Raw genomic sequence first — 23,397 nt, forward strand, 5'->3', positions numbered from 1 at the left:
AAAAATCGGACGGTGGCTGCTGTAGCGACGACCGGCAGTGATTTAGATGGAGATGTCCTGGAGATATCTGACGAGGTATCTACTTCTTTCCAGCAGTGGATATTAGATTCTGCATGCCCCTATCATGTATGTTGCAGAGAGGAGCAGTTTGACTTCCTGAAGAACAGTGAGGGTACTGTATATCTGCCGGATGGATCGAGCTGTGCGATCAGAGGCATTGGGACGGTCAGCTGGAGGACACATGACGGTGCAGTGAGGAGATTGGGGGAGATCCGATACATATCCGATTTCAGACGGAATCTTATCTCACTTAGCAGACTGAATTCGAGAGGCTACAGGACGGTAGCTGGTGGAGGAATCCTGAGGATGTTATGCGGCGATAGGATTGTACTGGAGAAGAAGGGGAGCAGAAGACATTATTACCTGGCAGGGAGCCCAGTGCGAGGTGGAGCATCGGGAGCCAGGCGGAGCCCAGAGCGAGGTGGAGCTCCAGGAGGCGGATCGGACACGAGACAGGAGACTCAAGAGGACAAGAGGCGACGTCGCAAGGTGAGATTTCTATTGCCGCAGGATGATGCCCCGAGCAGATCTCAGGTCAGGAGGAGCACAGCATACGATAGAGATGGGATCGAGCAACCTGGCTCGACTCCCATGTTTGTCCATCCATGATCAGCAGGCGATTGCCCCAGGGCATGGGGGCGAGGAGATCCAGAAGCTCTCGAAGTTTGGAGGAGACCGAATATCGAGTCGAGATGGAGATTGTTAGGATTTGACGCATCAAAATTCAGCCCATAATGAGGTTCGCGATGAAAAACGGAGTCCAACGAGACCAAGATCACCTGAAACGGAGCTCGAATGGAAGAGATACGAGCTTTTGAAGTCGGCACGAGATTCGAGACGACGGAGGACCACCGGCGACCGACGGCGGGCGGCAGCAGCGCGGCCGCAAGCGGCGACGTGCGGGACGCACGACCCAGGCCCGCGCGGGACGCGCGACCCAGGCCCACGGCCCACGCAGGCGGGAGGCCCAGGCGAGCGCGCGGCCCAGGCGCGCGCGGGAGTGGGCCGACCCAGGCCAGCGACCCTGCTGGCCCTTTGCACCGGTCTACCGTGGACCGAACGGTCCACGACTGGGCCTGTGGACCGCGTGGATGTTTCCCATGCGTTTCTCGTGGTCCACGGCACTATTCCATGGACCGAAGCACGATCGGACGGCCCAGAGAGATTGCGGTCTTGATCCGAGAGTCCAGAAAGTTTTTTGGCTTTATTTAGGACTCCTAATCCCTCTCTAATCAAGTTTAAACCTAATTTTAACCCTTTAAAAGCCCTGTGACGAACAGTGAAAGTGTGGTCGGTTTTCTCGTGCCGTACGAACCCGAGAAGAAAGAGAGAGGCAGAAGCGCTGAGAAAAAAGAAGCAGGAGGCTCCTGGACAGCAGTCGCCAGACACTTCAGGGGTTCAGAGAGTCTTCAAGAGAGAAAGCTTTTGTGAGGGAAACTTCTAGTGAGAGAGATTTGGGTGTACAAGGGTTAAGGATGAAATCTCCTCTTGTAAAATTTCTTTTTCATAGTGAAGTTTGCATGCCCCGTGGAGACGAGCCCTTTTGTGGCTGATCCATGTATTTTGATTGTTTTTCTTTTGTTTTGTTTCTTCTTTCTTCCCGCTGCATCGCATGGTACTGAAAAGATCTTGGGAGGTGGTATCCTGACCAGACATCCACCCAACACACTTGTCAGTTTCTAAAATAGTTAAAAAGCATCACATTATTCTTCTCATTTGAATTTGGGGGGAAAATGATTCACTTAAAGAATTGATAATTATGGTATCACCTTTCCATTTCAAGGCACCCAATAACAAGTTCTCTTAAGTTGCAATTATGCACTACGGACCAATAAAATGTAATCTGAGAAACACTGCCACAACTCATATGGAAGTTCAGTTGAGCCGATTTTGACAGATAAAAAATATAAATTCAGTCGAATGCAATATCTCTCTGTGCACACATGTCCTGCATGCTTGCACATGAGTCTAAGACTCTGACAACCAATAAAGAAGAGGCAATGCCAAAATATTAATTGACAAATTATGCTTATTATCTTCTATGCAGCTGCCTATTATTTAGCTTCAAGTTCTGCTGTTAAATTGTACAAGTATTGTGCTAGATTGCTCGAAGAATTCCAACTGCCTGATGTTACCCACACCCTCCAATGAGTGAGTGCCCCTCCAGCGAATAAGCTCAATAGAATTCTATAGAAGTGAATATGATTATTTTATACAAAACCAGAATGATGCGAATCAGCATCCAAAAGAAACTTAAGCCAGTAAACAACATATCACGGTTTAATTTTGACATTTGGTTAATTATTTGGGTCCCAGAGAGAAGCATAATAATCCATGCTGTTTTCCTTTTTCATCCAGACATTTTTCCATGCTCAGAGAGTCTAGGAGATTGGACCCAGATTGCATGAGTTTAAACCATAGAATGTGCTAATTGTTCAGGTAGAACTTGCTTCATGATCGATTTTCTTGGCTTATTATAGCTGGCCCTTCATTTACACGCAACTAACTAGCTAGACATCTTTCTTGGCTTATTATAGCTGGCCCTTCATTCACACGCAACCAAATAGCTAGATGTCAAGCAGGAACAAATAGAGGGTTGAACTCTGGTTCAAAGTTGGTTATATGAAGTACAGAAAATCAGGATCATAATCCGAGCCATTAATTTTTTTCTTGTAGCTGTATACAATGTCTAAGCTTAATGAAGCATTTTATGTGCAGACACATCCATATAAATTCTGGATCAAATGTAATTTTCATATTGTTGTCTGGTTAAAGATGCCTGTAGACATATAAATGATTTGGACATATCTTAATATTTAAATCCTATCATATGAATTTTATGAATCACTGGATATGACACATGTCAAGAGGCATGGGCAGTGCCGGAGGTGATTTAACACACTATGGCACATGATGGAAAAATTCAGAAAAGCCTTCTCATCAGAATGCTTATCTGAATAATAGGACATATGACCCTGACGGAGGGGAGGAAATGCCTATTAAATGCAAACAGAGGCAGAGGGGACATGTTGCATTGAACCCTGATGCCAATCAAGTTGAAGAGCACCAAGATCTGGACTTAGAAACTCTCGGGAGGTGATCAATCATCAAGAGGCAATGTGTCAACCACCCAATACCAATGCGATGCAGGGAACTATCTAGGTGTACAAAGACAAGGTTTCATTAAAGAAGGCATGGTTAACTAAGCATGTTTCTCTGGCTCCCGAACCTCAAAGAAGAGCACTTAATGATGGTATGGTTAGCATCTAGATGGCAGAGGAAGCAACAAGCCAACTGCAGGGCTATTTGACATGTCAACAATTGAGGTATGTGCTGTTGAAAGGCCTGAGATCATCATTGTGAAGATCTCTGCATTTAATGTAGGATATTGTAAGTATTATTTTGGTGTTACAACCATATTTGGATCATTTCTTTATTCATTTAAGCACATAGTCCATATAATATTACTTATCAATGATTTCTTTCTTTTTCTTAGGTCAAAAGGCAGGGTAGATAATGAACATAATCTTGATGGGCTGAGGCATCCAAAAAATGACCCTTTTGACAACATATTAGAAAGACTAATTTGAACAACTAAACACAAAACATTTCAAAGATATAATATTCTTATTATAGTAAATAACATTCTTTAACTGCATGCAAATGATTAAATAGCCACTTGACTTCAAAAACATAAGAACTCAATGTGTTTGTGACTTCCACTGGAAAATATGAAAAGATTTGAATGTACAAAAAGGTTTTAAAATTGGTCAACCTAACAACCTTTCTAACATCTGACATTCATGGAGAAAATATTGCATATTTCATGTAGCAAAAACTAGCAATATACTTTCACTCGCTACAATACCTATGTCAGCCTAATATTGTCAAAACTACATGTAAAGAGCATATAGAGCACAAAATACTCAAAAATGTTGTCTAACAACTTTTTTGACTTATGTACCCCCAAAAAAACTTTTTTGACTGATCTTTTTTTATATATTTTTTTAGAATTTTTAGACTTTTTCTTAATTTTTTGACCGAAACTCTTGAAACTTGAAGCAAAACTTCCAAAACCATTGAATGTGCCAAAACTGAAACTCCACAAACTTGGCCAAAGCGAAAGCCAAAACCAAGTTTTCAAACCATAACACAAATAGATGTTATGAGTATGCAAACCGACAAAACCGCTATTCAGAGATGAGCAAAATGTAGTTATCTTGCAAATCTTTCCCAATAACACTTGGAAGCTTCCCACTCTGAAAATAAATGGCCACACAACTGTCAAGGCTAACTTTGCCAGAATCATTGGCCTTTTCCTTTAAAGAATGAGGGTTGCTTAGATTTAGTGAATGGCAGTAACACATTACTAAAAAGCTTTAGTCTATGCAGCTAGCAGTAGAAAAGAACATCTTCCGAGTCTTTGCAACTCTGTAAGCAGGCATTACATACTATTATCCTACAGCTCTTTTAAAACATAAAGCGCTGCTGATGTGGTTTATTTAAAGTATTTTGTTGGCAATGCAAGGTGTTGTCATGTCAATCATCATCATTCAAAAAACAAAGAGAACAATAAAAGCAAGAAATCTTCTGCAAAATCTATATAGAATAATATGTGACAAGCTAGTTTATTTATGATAGTAAACTTAGAATCAAATTTACTTCTAAAGCTGCGCAATCAATATATATAGAGGGTATAAATGCAATAGGAAGGTTCCAAACATTTTTACCTCCTGTTAGTCTCACCTATCCTAGCTTGTGCTTGATATGTAAAAATCTTGCGAACAGTACCTTCTGAAAGAGTTTCCTTCTTTACGCATAACATGGCCTGCTGAAGAACAAATTAGACAGAATATGCAATGAGGAAGGAAAAGGACAGAACTCAAGCTAAAAAATTGCAGCAGAAAATAATATAAATCTTAAAAACATTCATAACTGAAAATACAGGCAAATCCAAAAACGTGCTTTAATGCCAATTCTATCTCTGATTTCCTAATAGTTCGGAAGCACATTTAACCAAGAAGCACTGCTACAGATTAGACAGCCTGTATGAACTTCATTTGACAGATGGAATATGGCACCTATATGCAATAATCATGTAATTCAACAGCAGGCAATGAACTTCATATGGACTACAATTGATTTGTGCCAGGACCCTATGATTGATTACATGAGGAAATGAAGACAAGCAACACCACCCTCCACTGTCACTTTCATAATGGAAGGTAGAAAGATAACCAAGAAATTATACAAGGCACAGCAACTAAGGATTGTTGATGTGGCATACAAGCATGAGTTCTTGATGATTGGGTAGATGTTGTTCGGGTAGCAAAATTGAACACCAACCCTCTGCCACTGTTCAGTTCATATACACTTCCATCATGGATTCATTATGAAGAACCTCTATGGGAATATTTTGAAACATAGGTGTCATGACTGAATCTTATACAATAGACAATTTAAACTGAAACAACCATTAGGTTGCTAGACAATATTGGAAGAGACCACAAATGAGTTAATTGGGTGGCACATGGAGATCTGAATAAGAGAACCCCACATCAAAATCCAGATATAAAGACATCGCAGTGTACATCTATATACAATAACAGATAGATGCCTGAACCCCTATGCACACGTATACATATATGTATGCATGCATACATGCCAAGGTTTGAAGTTTTGGCTGAGACCAGTCCTAAATTGACTAAAATTTTCAGTTTCAGCTAGTTCCAGCCACATTTCGACAGTTTCAGCTGAATTTGACCAAAAATGATATTTTTCCATCCTTTTTTGTTTAACAAGCATATATGTTCAATGTATTCTAATGCTTTCTAGATTCTTTTCCATATTTTTGAACATCACATTTATCTATGGATCTAATTGTCTGATTTTTTTTTTTTTTTTTTTGGCGGGCGGGGGGGTAGGGGGCGGGCCTAATTTTGTTATGATAATGAGCAAGATACAAAATTCGCTGTGTATCTTACTAATTAGAAAGCGTTACATGCTCCCATTCTTTCTTTTTAGGGTGCTGCTTCTCAGCACAACTCTGTTCCCACTGAGAGCACCAGTTCCCTGTGGCAGTTGGGGACAGGTGCAGTAACATGGGTTCAAGTGGCTCACAGTCATGCCCTATGTACCATCCTACCACTCATCATGCAGCAGGGACTTGAGGAGGGAACCAAGTGGTGCAATGATGCATTTTCTTCTTATTATTATTTATATAAGTTTTTATCTCTTCTTTTAGAATAAATGATGTATCAAAACAGAATATGATATCTCAAGAAAATAGGTTTCTAACCAGAAGAATCTTTTCTTGCTTAAATGAATATACAAAACAATGTAATGAAATATGTTCGAATGGTTTTCTTGATTAGGTGAGTTATTAAAATGAAAGATGCATAGAAAAAAATTTAATGGAATAAAATAGAACAAATATAAAGCTATAGAAAATAGAGACAAGTGTAAGGAAATTTCAAAAATTAGAGAAAAGTATAATATATCTAACGCATTAAGCTTCAAAGCAATCCAGTTCCAACTTAAAACTACCCAAAGTCACAACATATATAGCTAAATAACTCAAAATACAAAGAAATGCTGATAACACAAAATTTTCTTGACTTTTTTTGGCCGAACTCCAAATCTTGAGTGAAATTGTCGAAATCAAAATTCTATGTAAAGCCTTATATAAGTACATACCTCTTCATTGGTACAAATGATTAAACACACATGATTCATAACCTTTACTTGCATGTCAAGGCATACACATGCTTATGTGTTGGAAGAATATCTGAATTTTGAGGCAGCAGCTACATAATTTTGTAGTCAACTAAAATGGCAGGTTTAGCTTGCAGAACATTAAAACACAGAAGGGTGGCCATATATATGCACAAACCCAAGCATCTTTCTCCCTAATTATTAGGTCATAGTTGTTTCATCAATCTTGCTAATACATGCATGCATCAGGCAACGGCCCTGCATAAATAAGTACGGACCAAAAACACTCAATAAATACATCTGCCATTCACAAATCAAACTTTACATATCAACAATGATAACAAGTCAATAGGGAAAAAAAAAGCATAAAAATTAAACATGCAAGACCATGCAATAAAGGATGCAAGGAAAAAGCTAATCTTTAGACACAAAATCCCGGTAAAAAGACTTACATTATCTTTCAAACTGGTGAAACTATTAATTCTGTTCATTAGCTCAGCTTTAGGAAGGAACGCTCACAGACCTGGAGTTCCAAATAAGCAAAATATGAAACTGCAATAAAACACTTCCGCAAAGGATGCAAGGAAAAAGCTAATCTTTAGACACAAAATCCTGGTAAAAAGACTTACATTATCTTTCAAACTGGTGAAACTATTAATTCTGTTCATTAGCTCAGCTTTAGGAAGGAACGCTCACAGACCTGGAGTTCCAAATAAGCAAAATATGAAACTGCAATAAAGCACTTCCGCAATTTGGGACATAATAATAATAATAATAATAAATCACACCTCAATTCTTGTGAGAAGCCCTTCATTATTCCTTTTAAACTCTGCCAGTTACCAAATGTGGATCTCATCCACAGTAAAGGCATCATCTTTCAAATTGTAAGAACCATATCTAGAAGTTGCATATAGAGCATCATTTTTTTATTGTTGGTAAAGAACATACCATCAGTTATAGCGATAACGTGAAACCTTCTTCCAAGGGCACCTATTTTGAACCAAGTCACTCCTATTCCAGCTTAATATAAAGCAATATGCAAGGCCAATTTTTTTGACTAGGGCAACCTAGCTATGATGGAGATGATTCATATGGTACCATAATGTAGTACAACTGTACAAGTCTGCTAGAACTACAGACGTGCAGGAAAACAACTCCACCACATATTACACACCTCCCAAGACACCATATGGGTCCCATGCCAACACTCCAGATGGGCCCACAAAACAACGTCATTTGTGTTCTACACAGCAACAATTTTGCCTGCATGTGTGTGCATATCCACATGGAAATGCGTGATGATTTCCAAGACCCAGAAAGTACTTCTTGAATTAAATGCCATTCTAATGCTAAATTTTATTATGACTTGGGAAGTAAGTCGCGCTACCTTTTGTTCCTCATCTCCATGGGACTTGGTCTGTTGAGCGCAAGTGCTACTTCAAGAGAAATAAGAAAGCACCAAACTAGAACAATAGTGCCCCTACCAACAAAAACTAAGCTATTTTTCTAACACACAGGTGTGGTTGGTCATCTTGCGATACTTATTGAGCGCATATCCTGGAAGTTTTCTTCTAAAAGTATGCAGGACAAAGCATAGGCATTGTTCAGATTTTTATCTCTGCTGTTGCAATGGGACAATTCTATTTTTCAGCTGTGCAGGTGCTTCACATCTTGGTTTTTATCTGCATAGGGAGGATTTACCTATTTTCTCTAATGCTTTGCTGTTGTCCTCATTTGCTGCTGAAGTTTGGCCAAAACAATTCATCCAATTTCTCTGTTCATCTCAGCAATATTCAGTGGTATATTTGTAGAGGTCTTTCCTTTGTTTATTTGATGGTTGATGCTCAATGCTCTTCACACAGGTTCTGTATCTCAGATCATGAAGGCTGAAATCTCCCCAATATATGTTTCGGCTGATACATTAATTTGTTGTTGGTACAGCTGTTTGGAATTCTATGACATGCATGGTGTTTTACCAAAACCTTACTCTTTACTCTGCCGGCATCATGATATCCAAGCTTTTGAACGAGCAGTTACAAGTGTGGGGTTAAAAGGGCTTTTGGCCTTACCCTGTTTCACTGAGTGTTTGATGGTTCATAAATCTATTTCCTTTTCATCTGAGATTTTGTTTTATTGTACTCCCGTGTGCTTTCTAATCTAGCAGGAGATTTTGGTTTGTTACTTAAACTATGTATTTACTAAACTCAGTGTATACTCTTTTATTTGCTTTAATGCACAGCCACTGGCTCCCCTGCTCCCCAGTTTACCCCCCCCAAAAAAAAAACACTAAGCTAAAGTGCAAGGATCCTGGAGCCAACCTGTTCAAAGTACCCACTTCAGAATTAAAAGCAAAAGAAATGAAATGCATAAGAGGGCAAAACAAAAGAAGCACAATCATAAGAATCGCCAAACACATTATGACAACAAACATATACCCAGCATAACCCTATTTTAATTGCTCCCAGAAAAATGAAATGAATCTGAAAACTGCTCTCTTTGTTCTCAAGATTTTCTTCTTAAGCAAAACCTCTCTCTGTGGAAAGCTCCTACCTGCTCAAGGATGTCTGTTCCATGGTTCGAATCATCTAAAGCCTTTCCATTAACAGAATCTTTATGGGTTATAAATTATGAGGTAACTGCTCTGTTGGCAGAGTCCTTGTAGAGTAGCTGATGCTTGCCAGCGAAACATAAGAGAGAACTTTTTTTTCTGGGAAACAGTTGAATTATTAGGACTTCTTTCCCTGACTACGATGAGTACCACCGGAATAGTGCTTTAGTAAAGACAACCAGAAGATCAGATAAATATTCCAAATTCCGTATTCCAAAGTTAGACGTCAATAGAAGCCTCACTGTGAACCTTAATGCATACTAATAACTTTCAAGGCATACCATACCGTCCAAAATTTAGAAATTTGCCAAGAAAATTATCAACAAGAGGATAGATATAAACAGAACATTTAAGAACACTAGAGTTTAGATTCTGGAATAAAGGTTCAGACTCGAACAACATAAACTCATTGACATAATAACAAGACATATGGTGATCAATAGTGCAACTGGATTTAACCCCAACATTGTTCCCAGGTAAATATCGAAGTGTTGTTTGTCTGGAAACAATATCTAATCAAGAAACTATTCAAGCAATGAATATCATAAGCACACTATACAGAATTCAGAGAGGGAGAGGAAGAGCGAGAGAAGAGAACCTGGGTCAGTGCCACGCGACCCTCCGGAACATCCTTCTCGTTGACAACAGCGGCCGCCGCGCAATATCCGACCGAGCACCTTGGGAAAAAGAACCGTCCCCACCTCGACAACCGGCTTTTTCTGGTACCCTCCCACCACTCAAGGCCTCCTTATCCTTCACAACCCCCGTCTTTGCCGGCAAAGAACCAAGAACTCCCCGGCAACCTTCCTCAAATCACGATCCCCATCTTTGCCGGCACTATTCAAGAACTCCACAACATCCTTCACAACAGGTTCCAAACATCCTCGGTCAGCATCGTCCCCAACATTGCGCCGATATTCACGTCGACCTCGTTCTCATTCCCCGACCGCCAAATCACCGGGCTTCGGACCATAGTACTAAACCCGAAAGCCGACGACCTTTTCTTTTTTCTTTCTCCTCCTCGGCGGGTTCTCTGGTGCCCTCCGGCTCGCATTCTTCTCCGACCTTGGCTTCGGAGTCAGTCCCATGGTTTAAAGAACTTGAAGAACGGGGCTAAGGCCCCTCCCATTTCTGTTGTCAGGGTTGGGACCGGGGACGGCTTGCCGAGGGGCTCGACCTTGGCTTCCTTGCCGACGCCATCGACAGACGAAGAGAACGGAAGCTGTGTTTGCCTCGGGAAGGGGGTTTTCAGGGAGAGGACGAGGGAGAGATGGGGAAAGAAGGGAACTTTAAGCCTTGGAGCTCGCTTGGGTTGAGGACAAGGGGAGGGGGAGGGAGAGGGAGAGGAGATTTACGGGGCAGAAAAGTGGAGAGGAGGAAGGGGCTTGCATCACTCTCTTATTTTGCCTCGCCCTCTTGGTGGCAGCTGGAAGCGCCTCCTAAATCTTGTTCCGCTTGTACCCGTTGTGAGCTCATGGTCGCGTCCGGCATACGCTGGGGCACGAGTTCATGTAAAGTCGGCAAAGGATGTTGACTTAACAGATTACCCGTTGTTGTTGGGCTTTTTCAGAGTTTCAGTCTTTGGGAAATTCTTTGCGCATCACGGTACAAAAAATCTCATTTTATCTAATTAATTTATATAATTATCATTTTTTAATATATATTTAATATTTATAATTTTATTTTTTAATTTATAATTTTAAATGATAAAAATATTTTTTATTTTTTAAAAAAATTACGATATCTTGTAGCGTATTATGATATCTTGTGGTCAAATTATGACTTCTCGTGCACAGAAAATCATAATTTAATCTCAAAATATCGTAATATGTGAAAGACATTTTTATTCGACCACTTTCTAATGCGCATTTAATGTCTGTAATTCTATTTTTTTTATTTAAAATTTTGAATGATAAAAATATCTCTTCTTTTTGAAAAAAAATTATGACATCCTATAGTATATTATGATATTCTACGTCAAATTATGACTTCTTATACACAGAATGTCATATTATGATCCAGAATGTCAAAATATAGTAAGAGCATTTTATTCAACTACTTTTCAAAGTATATTTAATGCATGCAGTTCCATTCTTTCATTTGAAAATTTTGAATGATGAAAATATTTCATTTGTTAAAAAAAATTATAACATCCTATAGTATATTATAACATCATGCATCAAATTATAACTTTTTATACGTAGAATATCATAATATAAATATAAAATATTATAATTTTAAAAAAAATAAAAATATTTTTGTCATTCAAAATTTTAAATAAAAAAATAAAAATATAAATATTAAATATGTGTTGAAAAATGATGGCTACGTGGATCAATCAAATAAGACGATATGTTCCGCATTGAATTTTCTACGCTGCCTGTTGTGCATAAAAAATATCTTTTCAATGTATAGCCATTGGCTTGGCCAGGATTTGAACGAGAAAGGCAAGATGTTGTAGGGGCTTGGGCATGCCTATGAAAAGGGATAGGCGAACAGGATCAAGGATATCTTGGGATTTGTAGAAAGAGGCTGCAGAAGCTTTGGATAAACAGGAAGTTGGGGGCCAAAACAAAAGGGAAAAAAAAGATGCAATCGTGGGAGAAAGGATTGATGAAGTCTTGGAATAGGGCGGGATGTGATCTGATTGCATTTTGTTTTTGTCAAGGCGTCTGATAGGCTTCTATAGGTTGACTTTAAGGTGTTGGGTGAAGAAGCGAAGAAAAAAAGTTAAAGGAGTAGTGGACTGTTCAAGATGTTTGGACTGTTTGAAGAATAACAAGAAGATTTATGTATATTATTTGAAATAATGTTTAAAGTTAAAAGAGTAGTTGTGGATTGTTCAAGATATTTGGAGTGTTCGGATTGAGAAGAATGGCAAGAAGATTTATGCATGTTATTTGAAATAATGTTAAAATTGATTTCATTGTTTTATGTTGCTTTGCACCTTAGGATAGTAGCTATTTGGATATCTGTTTTAGAGGTTACCATCAAAATCATTAATAGTTAATTTTTTTGTTCCAGTTTCTTTTTCACATGGCTCCACTACTTGGATATTTACATCTTAAAAAATCTGGTTTAGATTACTTTATCTTTAATTGGTTGAAATTCTAAATATCTAAACTTTTTGGAATTGGTGAAGGACTTTTTTTGGATATGAGTTTTGTTGTCTTTGTAGAATTCGTGCTAATTGTTATTTATTACTTTACATGTTTTGATTTTTGGTTTTAGTAAAACAATTTTCATCCTGTTTTGATGTAATTCAGATTTCTATGCTTTTTGTTGTTATTATTATTATTATTATTATCATCATTATTATTTTTCATTATCTCAGTGAACTAGGTGGGAGTTATCCCTTCAAAAAAAAAAAAAAAATCATGTATATATTTGTACAGGTTAAACAAAAATAGAGGAGGGAAAATCTTTGGCTCTGACGCTGACTTCATCTACCTACTCCAATTTTGATATTTACAACCTGTCAGTCTACCGCAAGAAGAGGAGAGGAACGCCAGACACGGTTACCGGGTAGTGTCGTGACCTAAGGCCTATCCAAAGAAAAGAACGTCGTGGCATCGAGAAACCGGCCGCCAAGTTATTCGAAAATGGCGACTTCGCTGGCCCTCGATACCACCCTTCTACGGCCTCCCCGCCGCCAAATCCCTTCCTCCATTTGTAGCAATTGGACCACCGCCAACGGGCTTCTTGGTGGCCGGGGAACCGCTCCTCAGCCTGCTCGCCGGAAGTCGTCTCTCGGGACTCGGTTCCGGGCGCCAATTCAAGCCCTTATAGGAGAGGAGAAGATTCCAGCTCCATTGGTGAGGATCGTCGCGGTGGTGGGGGAAGGAAGCGTCAGCCCGCTAAAGAATACTCCCTGGGAGCAGGTCATGCTTCACACGGTGAGTGAACGCTGAATTCGATTCGATGCTGTGCTCATCAAGAATTAAATATGTGATTCTATGTTTACTTTTTGTTTCCGTTTTTCTGTTGAAGCCTGATTTGGAATTTATTAGGGAGTTTAGAAGCAGCCATATAGAACTCAAAAGGTTTGCTTCAGTTATAGATGTTACAGTTAGTTGACCATTAGTTGTTATATTAGAATAGCGACTTAAGTTGGCTCACTGGAGGGATAAAAGAAAGCATAGATTTGCTATTCACAATATCATCAAAGGCCAGGCAGGAGATATTTTTTGGGTTTCCGAAGGCATGTGTTGTTTAACATTATCTATTGTCTCCGAACATCATTTCCTCTAGAGACTTTGCATCTTGAATCAACAAGGAAACGATAATAGTTCGCAAAGGGATTGCCTGGAATTTGAAACTAAATTGTTAGAATGGTAAAGATTTCAGCAATTGTATAGCCACGTATAGAACAAAAATTCCAGCTTTTACAACTTCAGCCAGCTGAAATTATTTTTTCCTATGATTAGGAATTTAGCAAAACACCATACTCGTGCCTGAAATCAAAACAACTGAAGACAACATCGAGAGAATCCCATGAAGAGCTAAAAAAAAAAAAAAAATAAGGACCTCAAAATGCATGCCACCTTGGTGCCATAAAAACAGTATACTGTAATTTTGGTCCTCTGACCTGTTTTTGGACCTTTATTATGACAAACGGATGCATTGTTAATTCATGGATGTGTTTTACTTTGTCTTTTACCAAGAATGTGTGATATTCCATAAATCTGTGTGCTTTTGTTGCAATTTATGGTTATGGTGGATGTTTTCATACATTTCAACATACTCTACTTTTATTCTGTGATGGTGAATATAAAGATATATTTGGCATTCTATGCTACCTAAAAAGAGTATATTTCTTTCTGGATGATAAACCTAAAGGGAGCAGTTGAGGGATGCAATTCAATTTGCTGATCACTGCCTCTTTTTATCTTGCATCTTGTTGCAGGCAAATAAGTTAAAGTGGGTCGACGAGGGATTTGAAATGCTTGTATTTAGCGATAAATCTATTCATTCTAATGATACAAACCATGAAAATCTCAGAAAAGAACTAGCTCATTCAGATATGTTGGTCAATGTTGCAATCAAGAGTCAGCAATCAGTTGAATGGCTACAGACAAACAGTGCAAGCGTTCCAAATGTCATCTGCTTTGAATCATCTCCTTCCATGAGAAACAAATTAGGAGGATCATATGCTAGAACAAAAGGAGAAGAAAACATGTTTAGCAAATTAGCCAACATTGCAACATCAAGGAGCAGAAAAGAATCCTTAGAAGTTGTTAAAACCGTATCAGATGCTTGGGAGAGGCATAATTCTGATGATATCAGATTTTGTTTACTCGTCATTGTTAACACTTACATAAAACCTGTTCCAATGCTGAAGAACTTAAGGGCCAAGGGACTCTCCACTCTTAATTGCATGGTAAAAAATTGTGGCTCGAAGATACTAAACTGTCTGCTTGATCCCAACTGTAGGAAGGCTATTCAGTGTTTAAATACCTGTTCTCCAACGGATCAGGTATGCAATTATCTATGTGTTGCCTCTTATGAGAGTCCAAATCTAGAGGGCTTTTCTCTATGTGTGTTGCAAAAGAACAATTGTCTTGAATTGGATGCCGAGATCCCAAGCAAGCCCTCAGTAGCTCCTTTATCCATGTTCAGGGGAGAGGCTTTGACCCATGAAATTGCAGAAGACCTCTTTATTGGTTGGTTGGGTGATCTGGATTGGAGTTGGCGGGTCATAGCAGGCCAAAACCCAGCATATGACCAATTTCCTTGTCAGTACCAACTCTTCTATAGGGGAAAGGCTAAGGGGTCATTTTGGTATGAACCAGTTTTTCAAGTCAGGACCCTTGAAGGGAAACTGGTGTGGAGGAGAAGAAGGTATCGAGTGAGGAGAGCAAATGTTCCAGGCACATTTTACTTCAGCGTGTTGGATAATGGTGTAGTTTCAAAAGAGTTTTGGACCATCATAGATGTCTGCGATGATCTCAGCTGGGGTTTGTTTCATTATCATGGAGCTGCTCAGGCTGCTGGGCTGTCCTATACTGGAGCAGTGCTTGTCAGCCCTGATGGGGTGTATCCACCTGAGATGGGAGGACGGAGGTTGGTTGCTGCTTTGAATAAATGCGGCATAAAAGACTGGGAGCTTTATACAGTTGATAACTGCTCATGTAACAACCCACCTTTAGGACTTCCTGAGGGTTCCAGTCTGCATTGTCAGATTGAGGCCAGGGATTCGTGCTATTGATAAAATGTGTGATGCACTATTATATTGTAAGAAGAGCTGGTTGGGAGATGTTTTCTGTTTCTAGACCAGCTTGGTTTATAATGCTGACATCAGAACTGTAAGGACTGGGTTGCCTTTTATCATGGATTTTGACAGTACTCAGACATACATTTAGGCCTTTCTTGGAGACCCTGGACATTCTGCTCTCCATTAATACGTTTGTCTCATTGTTGACATATCGATGAATTTATCTGATAACATAGGAGATTGATGAAGATAAAGATGGGAATTCGATAATCATCTCTGAGGTTTTCAGTGGAGCCATTCTAATATTGGTTTCCTTAAAGGTACCTCTTCAATCTTATCTTGAATCTAGTGCTTTTACCTATTGAATCTGACTGCACTGAAACTGCTATGCATCTTTTTTAAAGGTGGTGCAATATTTCTAAAGAGATAAACTATGACCATCAGACTATTTAGTTCAACAAACATCTAAAGTATAATGATGCGAAAAAAGGTTGTTTGCTATAAGTGTAATCAGACTTCTCTAGGAGTAGTACCAGATGGTTGAGGAATTGGTTTGGATCTTTCAGGGTTGGCATTCAAGATGCTTAAATTCTTGGTTATGGAATTGCATGGTTACTGATATTGATGTGTGTTGAAGATGCCTTCATGATCTTGTTTCTCATTGTCTTTCATTTTTTTTTGATTTTGGGCTTGATGGATCTATTCATTACTAAAAATACAAAGGTTGGACTGCTTAGAGCACTTGGACGGCAATGTAAAGTAGCATCAATAGGCTTTAAGGATTTACTTATGAATACTGAGTTTCTGATCAGCTGGAACTAGCTCCCTCACCTGCAAGAGAATTACTATCTTAAATCCTGATGTTTTCTGCAGTACGCTAAGAAGTCTTCGGATTATTATTTCAAATTTAATTTTTCATTCATGTAGCTGATAACTGAAAATATTTCATATGAACCATGTCAGCTAGCCGATGACCATGATTGTCCTGCTAGGGTCAAAATTTTTGCTAGTTTAGGGCAAAACCATAAATAACTTCTATAATTTTGTAATGCAGATTATTGAAGATGCAACCAAAAAAAACAGAAAGATAAGTTAAGATCCAAGTTAATATCATACTTAGTGAAATCAATAGTATGATAAGGCTCCCATAGGTTGATTGGTTTTTAGGATAAGAAAAAAGAATTACAAAACAATGTCATGGATTGAAAGTTCCTGGATGACAATGGTGTAAAACTAAGCCAAAGTGGGTTTAGATTATTTTTGTCCATCCCTCTGATTGTAACCTTGATGGTCATAGAGGTGATAAGGATTATAGTGTGCTATGTGTTTGTAGCTAATAGTGTGCTATGAGTCTGTTGCATTGAAGGTAGGTAAGTAGTAACTGTTAGTTAATTATGCAAATAATTGTTTTTCATCATTCTCATCATTACTAATACCAAAATGCTCTGTGCCATAAAATGGACTAAGACTATGTGGTATATTTGTTGCTTTCATAATTAATCTATGCTTGCATGATATTTGAAAGTTTTTAGACCGCCTCCTATTCGTTCTGCTTGCTTGAGCTTTCAATTATCAACGAAAGAAGTCCCACTACTGTAGTGCATTGACACCATCATCATCAATAGTGACAAAACTATCATCTCCACCCTCCGCAACCACCATAACCATCCCTACCAAGGTTTAAAGTGCAGGTATTGAGTGTTATGCTGATTTTGTCCCAACTCTGGGTAGGACCAGGACACCACTATCCCAACGCTTGGGATGATATGATACTGGGATGCCAAGTTTTTTTTTTTTTTTTTGGTTATTATTGTTTGTTCATTGTATAATTGTTTTATCGTAAATGAGTATTTGAGTAAATATTGACATATTTTGGAGTACATTTCTGATGCTGAGACCAGATTGCTGTAAGCGTAGGCTGTATCTACCCTCCTTCTTCTCCTTTATCCTCTCCCTTCGTCACTCTTTCTGTCTCTCTTTTCCTCTCATTCCTGGTCTTTGCGTGCACGTCCCACCTCCCACCATGACTAAGCAAAAGAGAGATAGCATGGTTTCCTACTATTCTCTTTTCTCTGTTTTTTCCCCCCAAATTTTGAAATCAAGCAGCCCTAATCCAGTTGCGCCTATTACTGACCAAACCACTCTTTTTACTAGCCTATCCGCAAACCGGTTCTAACAGGGATGGCGAGACATCCTGGCCCATTAGTGAGCCAGTGTCTCGCATGTGTCTCTGTTCAGGTTTGTTGATTCATGCTTGCTAGAGTTATTATACTCCCCCACACCAGTCCTTTAGCTCGATATTTTTCTCTTAATTTTTGCTTTTAAAGCAGAATGTCAATGCCCTCGCCCTGGGAGGGGGGGGGGGAGGCGGGGGGTTTGTGTGGAGAGAGAGAGAGAGGGGGAGAGAGAAGAAAAGTAAAGCAGGGCATCCAACCAACCCAGAAACCCAACAAACCAAAGGAGACCCAACATAATGTCTCACACATGATACATAAAGGAGCCCTCCCACAACTCAAATCCTTCCGGCCCAATGCAAAAGCAGGCCACTTCAGGTGGCTTTTCATAGACAGCATAGCCCAGTCTTGACGAAAAGTAGATTCCTTATAGGAGGAAGCTACTCACATTGAATTAATCTGCAGATTGCCTTCAATTCTCTCTTTGTTGATATCACAGAATGCATGATGACGCTTTTTTTTTTGGGTGTTTTGGGTTGTCGATTCGGGGGGGGGGGGGGCGCGGGGGGCCGGGATGTTGTTGGAGGGTCAGGTTATTTAATCTCTTCTCAGGATTATGATCATTGTCTCTCTTGATCTAATGTTTTAATTATAACAATTATATCTTCTTTTTTATAAAATGTTGATATTAGTGGAAATGTTCTGAGATTAGTTTGTCCATAATTGCAGGTGGAGTTACACCGATCAACACCAAAACATGGTACCAGAAATGCATTTCATGTTATAAAAAATCTGTTCCCTCTGGATTTGAATTTCTAAGGAAGAATTTGATTCTAGCATGCCTGTGGGCGGGTTCAGCTGCATAATCCTGACTAAGCATTGAGGCCTTGGTTATCTCCTTCCTTTTTTTCCTTTTTCCTGATGGAACATAGGGATTGAGCTACACAACAGGGATTGCAGTCCCAGAAATACCCCTAACCCCCAAATCCTGGTGAAGGTGGGATTCAATCCCAGGACACTTGGTCCAACTGCCAAGAACCTTACCAGCTTGATAAGTTGTCACCTTTCCCTTTGGGTTTATGTATTAGTCCTCCAGTCATGGTCAACCTTTATATTGCTTAGTTGATTCTTAACAAATTGTAGTGAAGGCATCCTATATGCACTGAAAAATTTCAATGTTAAGGAATTTGTCTTTCATCAGCACCACATCATTTTAAGCCGAAATGCTTCACCAACCAGGCAAGTGTGCTATGCAAGTGCTGTGTTATAAAAGGACTGCAGTCTATCAGAAATTGCAACCAGTACTGGGCCTGAGGCACACAGGAGTCGAGCTTAATAACTTTGATTATGATTACTTGTAACTATTTGTGAAATATTGCAAATTTCCAACCAAAATTTGTATTTTCTTTTTCTTTTTCCATTGCTGAAGGTATATGAATGCTCTTGCAATCTTTACAAAGCCAGCTGACATCATGTATATCTTCCCCACATAAGGCAAGAGGAGGGGAAAAGATGAGTGCATGTAAAATTCAGCTTATTCTTCTGGCTCGGTGGATGTCCCTAAGATCGACCGGTCTCCCGGCCAGCTGATTCTTCTTTTTCTGTACACGTATTTATACCACTATTCATACTTCTGCTTCTCGCTTCTGCTTCTTGATTGATATTGATTTCTGGGAGATGGACATCTGGATTGTTCCAAGATTGTGTTTGTGTTGTTTAGCTGTGGCTTTCTTCTCAGAAACTTCAACAGGAACTTCACAGATTATATTTCACCTAACTTTCTCCTCTTATCAACTTTGCAGGACTCGGTGGAAGCTTGGCCAATCTATAGCTTTCTGAAACCCTTGGTTTCAATTCGATCCTGATTCAGGATTATCATTACTGATGTTGATGAAGTCTTCAACTCAGTCGCCGGTGCATGGCTGCTGAATGTTGACAGTGTCATGATGCTCCTTTTCTCTCCGGTGATTGGTCGATCCTATAGCAGCATACTCAGATGACTGATGTGTCCTTGGTCTGGCCATTTGTTGCACCAAACCGGTGTTCTGATGAGTACTGGAGAGGAATTCAGTTGTTGTAACCCCATGACTCTTCTCTCTCCATTCGTGTTGCAATACAGCAAGGGCTTCTTACCATACCATCCGCATTTGTCACTGTCCTTGATCAGGTTCATCGGCAGACATAAGTAATGTATATCTGAAAGCATCTCTTGCAATGCTCCTAGGTGGAACTAATTAATTTAACATGATCTTGATACAAATTTGTATTATTGTTTGATTTGATCTGATATTGGAGTTCATCCTTGGGTAGGGATTTTTTTTCTATTTGAGTCTATTTATTTTATTTTATTTTTTTGCATCCAAGAGATTGGGCTGGGAGTCCATCACATGGAGGAGCTTAATGGAAGTCCGATCGCAGATGATTGTGTGCTTTCAAGATGGCACAAAATTGTTTTTTTGGCAAAAGAAGTTCATTAGGAGTCCAACCATCGAGAAGTCCAATGGGAGTCAATTTTTTTTTTTTTTTTTTTGCATGATAGTTCGACGGGGATAGGATGTGATTTTTTTTTTTTTTTTTTTGCAATCTCAGAAGATTGCCTCTTTAATAGAAGCCATCAATAGGAAATCATCAATAGACATGGACAATAGATCAGACCGTATAATTAGAAGACCACCTATCTAATGGAAGTCATCAATAAACCATGTAATAGCCCGGCCCGGCATGAATCCGGCCGTGCCTAGGCCTGACTGCTACAGTAATGGGCCCTTTAAAAGGGGTCGGGTTGGGTTGAGAATTTGCAGTCCGTGGCCCAGGTCTGACACAGCCCATATGGGCTTGGGCTGGCATGCCCCGTGAGCCAAACACGGCTCGGCCCAACACGATCCAGGTCCGGTTCAGGCATGGCACGGCCCGCGTGCTGGTCTGATCATTTTTTTGAATTTAAAAAATATGATTTTTTTTATAAATTAAAAAAAGTTAAGGAGCAAAATTAAATATAGATATTGAATTTTTTTTTGTAAAAACAAAAAATCATCTTGTAATGGTGGGAGGTTTGGTGTGGACCCCTATTGATTTATTAATACAATTAAAATGGTACAAGGGAGGGAGAGGGTTAGGCTTGATCTTCAGAATATAATGAGAGAGAGAAGAAATAGAGGTGACTCACCTCAATAATTAAAAAGTAAAAATTTAAAAGTTACAAATATAAGAAATTAATAATTAAAAATCTTATTGATCGTCATATGTCGGTAGTGTTTGTGTTGTCGTCGTTATTGAATATTGTATCATGCCTATCTTTATCTTGAAGTCTCGCCTTGGCATCCAACCAATATTTGAAGTAGAGCAACATCTCAATTATTTTGCTGGTCATCCTATTCCTCTTTTTGTCCAGAACACGTCGACCTACACTAAAAGCAGATTTTGATGCTACTGTAGACATCGGCTTAGAAAAGATATCATGTATAATGGCAGACATTATAGATTATTAATTTTTAATACTTTTCTATCAAGTTAATACATCAAGACTCTCTATTTAATTTTTATGATATGCAAATTGAAGATTATTTCGTAAATAAAATTCAAGTTTACTACTTAAAGGTGAAGATGTAGATGAACTTGAAGAAGCATGTGTATATCTCCAATATACAATGAATGAGAAAATAAATGATGAACGAGAAGTATTAGAAGAAGAGATAGAGGTTTGTGAATGAGAAGCATTAGATTCATGAATATTTTTATCATATAAAATGTAAATATCATAAAGAAGTTGGTTTACCTCAGCTTTAGTAGGTTCGGGATCTTAATTCATGTTTTCACAATATGCATCAAGTAAAATTAGTACACCATTTAATTTAATATATGGATCAAATACAACAGCTAAGTTATGCATAGGACATATCTTATCTCAATACTCATCCCATTTAGATTCTATTTCATAAATAATAGGTTCTAAGATATTATCATATTTATGTTGTATAAATTTTTGGCTGATAAGATATGCTTGTTATAAAAATGAATAAGAGGTTGAATAATAAACATCAAAAAAAATATTAATGGCATTATAAAAACTATATAATTTGACATATTTTTTATATTTTACTTTTAAAACTCTATCTATTATGACTTTTTCAAAATCATTCCATACAGCACTAGTCCTCTTACAAAAAAAAGAGGCAGAGCCTTGACCTTCGATATTGATTTCAAAGGGAGCAAGAATAGTAGTTTCTTCTTCCTCAGAAATCGAGAGAATGTCAAAATGACTCTCATTAAAAGATGCTATATCTAAATATGAGTTATGCAAATAATAAAAATTAACCAAATAGAGAAATTGAGTAGAGATAAGTGGAGAGATTTGTGAGCTTCCTCTTGTGATCCTCATGACCTCAACAAAGACCTCTAAGGCTCCAATAGATAGATTAATCCTTCTTTTGTATAGCACTTGAATACTTGCTAATTGCTAAATATTGAACACTTGCTAAATATTGCTAGAAGAGAAGGAGTAGTCGTAGAGAAGGAAAGGAAAATTGATTTAGTGTAATGAAAATGAAAGAAAAAAGGGGTATTTATAGTCATCCTAATATTTTTATTTTCTCAAATTACCTCTAAAATTAGTCGTTTTATAGTTGTTTGGGGGTTAAAATGATAAAAAAAAAAAACTAGCTGTTATCCAATCCAAAAAATATATATATAAAAATTGAATTACCCCTGGCCCATAATGGCATTAAACGGATTGTGCCTTGCATGATTTGTAACGGCACTAAATAGGTCATACCTGTCATAGCCCGTAATGGGCTTAAATGGGCCGTGTCATGGCCCATTTGGACTACTTTTTTTTAAAAAAAGAAAAGAAAAAAAAAGACCGTCCATCAGGACTGCATGCCGCCCATCAGGCCCACGGGCCTAACGGACCATGTGCAATGCTTGGCACGGCCTGTCAGATCTCGGGCCTAAGGTCATGCCAGGCTAGCGTTCGGCCCAGCCTAGTGGGTCTGGCCCATGACTAGTCATCAATGGCTATAAGAGTTTGTCTAGCATCACCGACCTTCTTTATTTATTTATTTTTTACTAATAAGAGTTCCAAACTTCGAAGAAACTAATGTAATGGAGGGAATTTTTTTGTACATGGAGTGTAGGATCAAAAAACACAGGAGAAGGACCAATTTCATTAATATTTTTATTAAATTAAGTAAAATACTCATTAAAGATAGGGGTAGGGATTAGTCATGGGCACTGGATCAGGTCGTGCCATATACAGCCCGTTTACCAAGCACGACCCATTTAGCCTGAACCCCGACCTAGCATGGCCCTAGGCTCGGGATTTAGTAGGCCGTGCCAGGCACAGCATGTGGCCCGTCAGGCCCACAAGCCTAATGGGCAGTCTTTTTTTTTTTTAAAAAAAAAAGCAGCCAAGCATGGCCCATTTAAGCCCATTTAGTGCTGTTATAGATTGTGCCAGGCACGGCCCGTTTAACGCCATTACGGACTAGGCACGAACCGTAACGGCTAATTCAATTTTTTTTTTTTTTTTTTGGATTAGATAATAGCTAGTTTTTATTTTTTTACCATTTTAACCCTCCAACAGCCATAAAATGACTAATTTTAGAGGTAATTTGAGAAAATAAAAATAT

General features: G+C 38.7%; 2 protein-coding genes across 5 annotated transcripts; one reads left to right on the plus strand and one right to left on the minus strand.

The window, feature by feature from the left end:
* Nucleotides 1-1,948: 1,948 nt before the first annotated feature.
* Nucleotides 1,949-10,788, minus strand: LOC105050910 (protein PIGMENT DEFECTIVE 338, chloroplastic). The gene is given in 8 exon segments (XM_029263059.2): nt 1,949-4,891; nt 7,227-7,297; nt 7,404-7,474; nt 9,981-10,329; nt 10,331-10,389; nt 10,391-10,472; nt 10,474-10,724; nt 10,726-10,788. Coding segments are annotated over 5 exon segments (525 nt in total). The 5' UTR covers nt 10,774-10,788; the 3' UTR covers nt 1,949-4,891; nt 7,227-7,297; nt 7,404-7,474; nt 9,981-10,244.
* Nucleotides 10,789-12,883: 2,095 nt separating this feature from the next.
* On the plus strand, nt 12,884-20,030 carry LOC105050843 (uncharacterized). Of its 4 annotated transcripts, none has more exons than XM_073250993.1 (4): nt 12,884-13,278; nt 14,289-15,916; nt 18,500-19,379; nt 19,573-20,030. In XM_073250993.1, exons 1-2 carry the CDS (start codon nt 12,985-12,987, stop codon nt 15,588-15,590), a joined length of 1,596 nt encoding a protein of 531 aa, XP_073107094.1. In that variant the 5' UTR covers nt 12,884-12,984; the 3' UTR covers nt 15,591-15,916; nt 18,500-19,379; nt 19,573-20,030. The 4 variants fall into 4 exon arrangements, with proteins under 4 accessions (XP_073107094.1, XP_073107095.1, XP_073107093.1 ...); XM_073250994.1 differs by having other exon boundaries at nt 18,500-18,530; XM_073250992.1 differs by having other exon boundaries at nt 18,500-20,030.
* Nucleotides 20,031-23,397: the final 3,367 nt, after the last annotated feature.

The sequence above is a fragment of the Elaeis guineensis genome, chromosome 2, assembly GCF_000442705.2.
Source record: "Elaeis guineensis isolate ETL-2024a chromosome 2, EG11, whole genome shotgun sequence".
NCBI lineage: Eukaryota > Viridiplantae > Streptophyta > Magnoliopsida > Arecales > Arecaceae > Elaeis > Elaeis guineensis.